The sequence below is a fragment of the Puntigrus tetrazona genome, unplaced genomic scaffold, assembly GCF_018831695.1.
Source record: "Puntigrus tetrazona isolate hp1 unplaced genomic scaffold, ASM1883169v1 S000000148, whole genome shotgun sequence".
NCBI classification, from domain to species: domain Eukaryota; kingdom Metazoa; phylum Chordata; class Actinopteri; order Cypriniformes; family Cyprinidae; genus Puntigrus; species Puntigrus tetrazona.
Window position 1 is genome coordinate 755,001 of NW_025047824.1, and position 10,000 is coordinate 765,000.

The 10,000-nt window shown below is 32.4% G+C and overlaps 1 protein-coding gene across 1 annotated transcript in view; it reads left to right on the forward strand.

Annotated features, from left to right (window-relative positions):
- The window catches only part of ctnnbl1 (catenin, beta like 1), a 42,283-nt gene that overhangs the window by 944 nt on the left and 31,339 nt on the right, over nucleotides 1–10,000 (forward strand). Inside the window, exons 2-8 of the mRNA XM_043230279.1 lie at nucleotides 739–927; nucleotides 2,085–2,191; nucleotides 2,273–2,412; nucleotides 3,494–3,591; nucleotides 4,852–4,945; nucleotides 7,722–7,813; nucleotides 9,228–9,300. Of these exons, the coding sequence (XP_043086214.1) occupies nucleotides 739–927; nucleotides 2,085–2,191; nucleotides 2,273–2,412; nucleotides 3,494–3,591; nucleotides 4,852–4,945; nucleotides 7,722–7,813; nucleotides 9,228–9,300 (793 nt within the window). The remainder of the gene's footprint in view (nucleotides 1–738; nucleotides 928–2,084; nucleotides 2,192–2,272; nucleotides 2,413–3,493; nucleotides 3,592–4,851; nucleotides 4,946–7,721; nucleotides 7,814–9,227; nucleotides 9,301–10,000) is intronic.

A 10,000-nucleotide genomic window follows, 5' to 3' on the forward strand; every position in this document is an offset into this window, starting at 1 on the left:
TATTTATACTCCCAATTTTATCATAAGCAGAAAATACAATGACAATAAAGGTGTATTAATTTTTAATTTCTGAATTGTAATATTTTTGTAATATTATTATTATTATTATTATCATTATTATTTTTATTTAATTGTTTATTATTATATTATTATAATTTAATTATATATTATTATTATTGTTATTATTATTTAACTGTATATTATTATTATTATTTAATTGTGTATTATTATTATTATTATTATTATTGATATTAATATTATAATTTAATTGTGTATTATTATTCAATTGTATATTATTATTTGAGTGTATTTTATATCATTATTATTATTATTATATTATTATATATTATTATTATCATTATTATTATCAAATTGTTAAATTATGCTTATTAGGATATTACTCCTGAGATTGGAAACATACTGTAAAAAACCCAATATATTTATATTAGTAAGCATATTCGTAATCTATATTTAAAATATTGGTTGTTTAATTCAGCATAGCAGAATATTTATAAGTGAAATTCAACAAATATTTAACTGTATTTTTGTTCAGAAATGAATAAAAAGGTCTAGTTAGTAGCATATTTGTTACATAAGCGAAGTTATATTGTATTATTATATTATATGAAGTTATGTTATATTGTATTTATTGTGTTATGTTATATCTAACTAGTATAGAGCTCTATATAGAGTATAGTGTCCCTCAGGGTCGGTCTTCTTCTGATCTTCTCTCTTCAGCCCGACCGAGGAGCTAAGAGACCCAGGGATGAAGACGGCAGCGAGGAGACCAGGAGCAAGCAGAAGACGGCGAGCCGAGACGCCGGGCGAGCGCTGGCGAGGTCCGAGGCGGACGGCGAGGACCAGACCGGAGGAGACGGGGAGAAGATCCTGGAGAGGCTGATGGACCAGGATGGAGAAGATCCAGAGGTGAGATGAAGAAGCTGACGGTGGTTCATTATAAACACGCCGAATGACAGGTGGACTGTATAATGCCTTTTTATTTGATAAACATTTTATTTAATAATATATTTTAAGTATATCATGCTTTTTTGCAGTCAGGATAATGTCTTTGATTCTAATGTCTTCTCTTTTAATAATAAAATTAGTATTAGTGATGGACTGTTATATAATCAATGTTGTTTAGCCTGTTTTTTTTATGACTAATAATTATAAATAATGAATTTTACGTTTTTAATAATAACTTTACTATTAACTATTATGATCAGTGACCACTTTGATTGCTCATATTGTAAATATTTACCTGTTTTTAAACACAAAATACAGTTTTTCCATATATTTATGATTTATAATCTATTTTTAAGTTATGTAAATCTACATAATTAATTTGCTTTAATTATATTCACTAATGCAATATTTATTGTTACTGTTAAAATGTTTGCCAATATTCATAATCTAGTTTGCATATAAAAAAAAAGTAAATTCATTTAAAATATTTTAGCAAAAGCTTTTATCATAAAACATAAAATATATATATTTTTATTCATTATTGAAATATTTATTGCTACTGTTAATCTGTTTGCCAATATTAAAAATCTAGTTTCGCTTATTTAAAAATGTAAATGCATTTAAAATAATTTAGCAAAAGCTTTTATCCTAAAACATAAAATATATTTTTTTATTATTTTATTGAAGTGTTTATTGTTACTGTTAATTTGTTTGCCAATATTATTGCCAATGTTCAAGATCTAGTTTTGCATATTTAAAAAAAAATAAATACATTTAAAATAATGTAGCAAAAGCTTTTATCCTAAAACATAAAATATATATTTTTTTATTATTGAAATATTTATTGTTACTGTTAATATGTCCAATAATATTATTGCTAAATGCCAATATAAAAAAATCTACAGTTTTGCGTGTATTTTTTAAAAATAGAATTCATGCTAGAGCTCCAATCTTTATTTTTTTTTAATGCTTCAAAAAATATTAGCCGTCACTACGTTGTATTGCACGGATGAAAAGGTGCGTTGCCTTTGAAATGATTACATGTGCATCAGAGGGACGCTAGTTTCTATATACGAGACTCCTGACCTTTGACCTCCTGACCTGCTGCGTGTCGACAGGCTGAGCTCGTGGATGAGAGCACAGTGAAGAAAATGATCCTGACCTTCGAGAAGAGGTCGTACAAGAACCAGGAGCTGAGGATCAAGTTTCCCGACAACCCCGAGAAGTGAGTTAAACCTCATTTTAACGAGTTTTAATCTCATGGTTTGCTTGAACGCGGCGCGGCCTCACTTCCTGTCGCCGGCAGGTTCATGGAGGCGGAGCTGGACCTGAACGACATCATCCAGGAGATGCACGTCATCGCCACGATTCCAGAGCTGTATCATCTGCTGGTGGAGCTGAACGCCGTTCACTCTCTGCTCGGCCTCCTCAGCCACGACAACACCGATATCCTCCAGAGGTCACGAGTTCAGGACGGCTGGTGATGCACGGGTCAACTTCTTGAGCTGTTACCCGCTCTGCCCAAAAAAAGCAAGCGGTCTGGCAAAACTGCTGAAAAAGTTGCCCTGTGTATCATCAGTTAGCTATGCTGTGATGCCATTTACATTTTATGCGAAAAATATATCTGCCTGAATAATTGCTATTGCTTGTATTTTACACGCATTCATTTATTTCACATAAATTTAGCAAAAGCTTTTATCCTAAGACATAACATATAATATTAGTGGTTTTTTTATTGCATATTTTTTAAAATTACTGTGTTATCCTTTGCATGCAAAATACGGTTTTAATTATTATTAATATTAATATTTTTATTAATAATGGTAATATTTTCTTTAGTAATTTAATTTCAGTGTGGTAGCAGTGATTAAAACAACAACAATAATAGTTGTTTTTATTTTATCTTGTCAAAAAATTAACTATACTCCTAATTATATTTTATTTATACTCCAAATTTTATTATATGGAGAAAAATACAATGGCAATAAAGGTGTTCCATTAATTTGTTTATAATTCAGAATTGTAAATTAAATTTTTTTGTGTATGTATATATATATATATATATATATATATATATATATATATATATATATATATATATATATATATATATATATATATATATATATATATATATATATATATATATTAATATAATTTTTTTATTTATATATATTAATATTAATTTTTTTATTTATATATATGTGTATATATATATATAAAATGAATAATGAATGACTTAAAATATTTCACAAAATGTACAATGTTTTATATTTTAAAAAAAATAGTAACTAAATTTAGTTAATATTTTCAAATATTATTGCAATTTAAAATGAGCGTTTCCTATGCGAATACATGCTGAAATGTATTTTATTAATATAAAATAGTTTTTAATTATCGAATCATTACTCCGGTCTTCGGTGTCACACGATCCTTCAGAAATCATTGCGCATTTAAAGATGCTGCCTGTTAATGTTTCATGTTTTTAGCCACCGGTCAGTGTTCGTAAGTCCTTAGCGTGACTCACATATCAGCATCGCGGTGGTGGACCTCCTGCAGGAGCTGAGCGACATCGACACGCTTCACGAGAGCGAGGAGGGGGCCGAGGTGCTCGTCGACGCCCTGGTGAGGAACTATTTGTTTAACAATCGTAGAAAGCACGCCGTAACGGGAGAATACGGGCGTTAGACGGGTCACGGCCCAGCGGCGCCATGAGATTATTCGTGAAAATGACGCGAATTACTGCTGCGAGGAATGGGCCTCGTCTCCGGCGTGACGTGCGCGAGGGGAGCGGAGAGGGATGGCGCAATCAGACGGAGCCGAGGAAACGGGAAGAGCTTGTGAACAATCAGAGGCTGATTGAACCGCATGCGTCTGATTGCTGCTGTTTAGTGCTCGTGTTGTGCTGCCACGCATTTACACATCTGTATAACTCTCAACGGGGTGTAAAATAGGGCTTTGTGTAGAGAGTGATGTGTGTACACACACACACACAGTTAAGATGTTAAGATGCCTGCATCAAAAGAAAGTTTTTCTATATATGTTTTCAATGAGCAATTGTACATTCTTTTGCTTGTTTTGAACACAAAATACAATTTAATCGTTTATTTATAATATTTATTTTATTAATATAATATTTTTTTTCCTGTCTGGTGCCACAAAAGCTATAGTTGTTATTATTGTTTATTATTATTATTATTATTATTATTATTATTAATATATATATATAAATATATATATATGCTTAGACGATAAAGTTGTGGGTGAAACTAATTTTTAATGTGTCATGAATTGATTTTTGTAAGTATGCCTGACAAGAGAAGAATATTTAAGTATTATTTATTTTTTTGTTGCTTTCATTTTCCTTCCTTTATATATATATATATATATATATATATATATATATATATATATATATATATATATATATATATATATATATATATATATAACAATTGGTACTAAATGTACAGTAAAATGTTACAAAATATTTAAATTTGCTGCTCTTTTTTTTCTTTTGTTCATTAAAGAATCCTGAAAGATTAAATGTATCACAGTTCCCCCAAAATAAGCAGCAGCACCGCTGTTTTCATAATTGATGATAATCAGAAATGTTTTAGCGGTGTATTAGAATGATGCTGAACATCACGAAAATAAAAAAATGTATTTTATATAAAATCATTTCACAATTTTTACTGCATTTCTGATTGATAAATGCAGCCTGGTTGAGCACCAACCTCAGGATCTCCAAATAAATATTTACTTTATCCATTTAGTTTTGGCATGAGTCTAAATTTAGCTTCAGCTGAACTAAAACGGTCGGTTTATTTTTTTTACTAGCGTTAGCCTAAATGAATGCGTACGTGTTTTTGTCCGTTTGTGTAGTTGGAGGGTCAGGTGGTAGCTCTCATGGTGCAGAACATGGAGCGTCTGGATGAGACGGTGAAGGAGGAAGCCGACGGGGTTTACAACACTTTAGGTAAGTCACGCACCAACCAGCTAACAACAAGTTCATCAGTCAACTGGGAAAACGAGGCGCGTTTAGTTTCTACGGCTAGACGCCGGATCGCAAAGTTATTGAAAAAAATATATAGCCGTGCGCGGTGCTATCAATGCTAAGGTCTTGATGTAAGATAATAAATACCTCGAATGCGTTGTGGATAAGTGTTTGCCCAGTGCAGTGATATACCGTTTAACATTATATTAACTTTCTGTAATGATTGATTAGAGGTGCTGTATGTACGGTTGACACCGAATGGTCGCGCTAGGCGCTGCGGTTCACTTTCAAAATATTCATTTTTATTGCACTAATAGTAGTAATAACAGTATTCATGTATATAGACTTCAAGCAAACCAGATGTTTATGAGCACATCCGTATAATTGTTTTCGGAGAAAATGACAAAATGATACCCTCTGAAAGAATAAAAAGACACATTAAATTGATCAAAAGTGACAGGAAAGACATTCGCAATGTTATATATATATATATATAGATATAGAGAGAGAGAGAGAGAGAGAGATATAGATATCGATATCGATAGATAGATAAATAGATATATAGATAGATATATATATCTCTATCTCTCTATATATATCTATAGAGAGAGAGAGAGAGAGATATATATATATATAGACATATATATATAGATATAGATATCTCTCTCTCTCTCTCTCTCTCTCTCTCTCTCTCTCTATATATATATATATATATATATATATATATATATATCGATATAGATATAGATATAGATATCTCTCTCTCTCTCTCTCTCTCTATATATATATATATATATATATATATATATATATATATATATATAGATATATAGATATATAGATATATAGATATATATATATAGATAGATAGATAGATAGATATAGATATATAGAGAGAGATATATATGTATATGTATGCATATTTTTCAAATAGCAGCTGTTAAACTTTCTGTTCATCAAGAAATGCTGAAAAGAAATGTAGAGAGAGAGGAAGAACTATTCAGCAGGTGATCATAAATGTTTTTTAAGCATGAAATCGATATATTAAAATGACTTCTGAAGGATTATGTGACTCCTGTGATGCACAGTCACGGAGAAAAAACTCTTATTTTAAATCGTAATAATATTTCCTATTATTACTGATTACTTTATTCGAGTTTAACCTCAGAAAGCCTAAGATGCCTTTTTTTCAAAAACGCAAAAATCTCATTGGTTCCCGAACTTTTGGTGGCGTGTGTTTTAGAAACGCATGAAGTGTTTTTGAGCGGGAGGAACCCGTTCGGCTGCAGAGAGAGATAAATGGTCTGACTGAACGGATTTAAACGCCACGTTTCCTCCCCGTCTTCCTCCGCTGTTCCAGTTCTTGTGTAATCTCTCTCTCTCTCTCTCTTCCTCCCACTCATCGCTGTGAGATTTTCTCCCATCATGCCTCTGATTGAGTTATCAGGTGTCTTCAGAGTCTTTTATAATACAGATGAGTCTCAAACTCCCTTGTGATGTGTCATATAGAGTCTTTTTATACGTCCCTGGCTCACAATCAGCTTTTTTTTTTTTTTTTTTTTTCTGGTCTGGGCAGTAGTTCAGATTTTTACTCACGCTAGTGACATTTTCTCAGGCCCCGAGGCTAAAGCAAGATTTTATTTATTTTTTTATTTTTCCTTTTTTTTTAAGCAACCTATTTTTATTATTATTTTTTTTTTTATGGTGTCGTAAGCAAAGGCGTTTTTATTAAAGCAATGGTTCACCCAAACTATTGCTCTTTTTCCATACGGATACAGTTTATGATGCTCCAAAATGGACGACAAAAATGCCATGAAAGCAGTTTTATGTTCACTTTTAGTGAGAATCTTAAAAAAAAAAAAAAAGAAAGAATTACTTATTCAATTATCTTGTTTTGATGTCAGTGTTCGAAATGCATGTTTAAAATAAATTATTTACGAATATAAATATGCATGCACCATCAAAAAAAAAGTTTAATTGTACATTAATGTATGCATTTAATTTATGAATTTTTTTTATTTTTTTTATTTTTTTAAAAGCATAAGCATTTGTCTGTGCGTTTCCAAATGTATGCATTTTTGTTTATTTGTGCGTTTTTATGTTTTTAAGCGTTTAAGGATTTGTTAATTTATTATTTTTATTTGTGTTCATGCATTTCAGGATGCATTTAGACAAATAAAGGCTTAAACATCTAAGTCATTAAATAAGCTTTTCGGGATTATACGTTTTTTATTTATTTGTTTATACGTTTTAAGATTTATGAATTTGTTCATTTATGCATTTAAGCATTCATACAAGATTGATTTATATATATATATATATATATATATATATATATATATATATATATATATATATATATATATATATATATATAAAAAATATAAATATAAATTATTATTATTTATTATTATTATTTTTTTTTTTAAGTTAGAGTTAGTTAACATTGTTAGCATGTAATGAAATTCACATTTTTGAAATGCTCTTTAGCGTTTGTGATTTTGGCCCAGACCTCAGGTCATGGGTTGACTTCTGGGCTCTGGCTGCTCTCTGGGCCGAGTGTCAGGTGAATGCAGCGCTTTCTGCGTTCGTGTGTGTCGAGTGAATGTGTTCTGGCCTCCCTGCAGTGTCTCCATCAGTTATCATGGCAACTAGGTGAAGCAGACTCTGCAGAAACTAGGTCATAACACAACACGCACTTGTTTCGGAGAAGCGTGGACTTCCAGTAACAGCAGATCTCTCTGTCTTTCTGTGGCAGCTGTGATCGAGAACATGGCCGAGTTTCGGCCCGGTCTGTGTACAGAAGCGGCTCAGCAGGGTTTGATGCAGTGGCTGCTGAAGAGGATCAAGGTAACACCGCTTCTAGTTGTGCTCACAATCTCCATTCACTGATGGAAACTGTTGTCTTTATGAATGTAGTCTGCTCCTCGATGAAAACTGATAATGGAGTTTGGCGGATTATTATTTTGGCTTGACAAACCAACATACTGCTATTGTACAAAGTCATGGACATCTGGGAAAGAGTTTTCAAACTACATCCACTAAACTTGGCACAGACCTGCAGCCGGTCTGAGCGTGGCTCATGTATGCTTTTTATTTTTCGTGCATTTTATTTATTGCATTTGATCTGTGTATGCATTTTATTTAGGCATTTTAAAAATATTAAGGCCTTTATTGAATCATTTAACAATTTATTTATAATTTAGTCTATGCTTTATTTTGCGTATTTATGTTTGCGTGCTTTATGCATTTATTCAAGCATTTATTTACAAATACATTAATAAACCTTTATCAATTTGCATTTTTTAATATTTTGCACATTTAGCTTATTTGCCTTTGCTTTATTAATTATAGTAACTATTCACGATCTTTGAAGTTAAATGCAAATAGTAAAGCGGATATGCATTCACCCGGTTTTATTTATTAAATGCATTTATGTATTTTTGCATTGATTTAAATATGCATTTATTTATGTATTTTTGCATTTAATCATTAGTCATTCAGCATGAAGTATTTATACATTAATTTACAGATTTTGTAAATAATCAGTTTTAATGTTTTTTTTTTTTATTCATTTTATTTGCTTAATTAACTTTGCTCTATTAATTACGGTAACTGTGCATGATCCCACCTGCGTTGCTGTTATTTATTTGTGCATTCATTCATGCGTGGGGCGTTGCAACTGTGTAGAAATAATAACTCGTAGGTTGAGTCCGACATGGCCGTGAAGGAGCACTCAAACAATCACAGCAATGATTCAGTATTTTAAAAATGCTTCCACTTATTTCACTCTGCATTTAGCTTACTCTGAGATGCGTTAAACTGGGATAGACATCAGAAAAATTACACACTTCACCTTTAAGTTCAAAGTCAAGCACAAGATATTTATTTATTTTAAATAGCTTTAGTCTTTTTTTTCTTCTTTGTGGTGAACAGACAGTGTCAGCTGGTTTGAAATTGGCTGTGCGTTCTGACGGGTTTAACTCAACCTTTTTTAGCTGGATTTGAGATTTTCATAAGAGCTGCAGGCCTGCTGCCACAATTCCCACTGTCTTTTATCCACGTGAGGTGAAATCCTCCCCAGATTTACCGCTGGCTGCCGGAATAAGAGCGTCATGCTGTTCGAGCCTTAATGCTCCCTGAAGACTTCCGTGAATCCAGCACACCAGCAATTACGCTGACAATAGAGGAGACGGCGCGCGGATCGAACGGGACGCTGCTGCCAAAGCCATTGAAATTGTGTGTTTGTTGTGTTCCCAAACAGGCCAAGATGCCTTTTGATGCCAATAAGCTGTACTGCAGTGAAATACTGGCTATCCTGCTGCAAAACAATGACAGTAAGTAAAAATGAGAGACGGGTTGCTTTGATTGGCTGCGTGCGCGGCTTCATCAAAGACTCCGGTGAATCGCGTTCGTGCTAGCGAATACTAACAAGCTCGGTGAGAAAGTGAACATTTGCTGAATTTTTTACTCCATCTGAGAGCAGGCGGGTTCGTTTCTGTTCATCGGATTTGGAGAAATGTAGCATCACCGTCTCAGCGACGCATGCTCTGCAGCGAATGGGTGCCGTCAGAACGAGAGTCCAAACAGATGATTTAAAAACATCACGATAATCCACAGCGCTCCGGTCGGTCAGTTGATGTCTCGGGAAGACAACAGCTGTGTGTTTGTAACAGAACAAAGCTTATTGTGATGTTTTTAGACTCGAATTCTGACGGCACCCATTCACATCCATTGGTGAGCAAGTGATGGAACGTTGCATTTCTCCAAATCTGATGAAGAAATAAACTCACCTACGTCTTGAGATATATATAAAAAACCTTTTCATGTAATGGTTGTTATATTAACAATTTTATATTCATTACTACTGTTTTACTTTCCTTGTATTCTTAGAAATACATTGACTTGATAGATGCTGATACAAAAAAACATGCAGCTGATTAAACGCTTTTGTACTGTTTAAATTGAATTAAAATGATGTTCAGAAAAAAAAAACGGACAACATTTCAATTTGGGAAAAATCGAGCTGATGCTGTG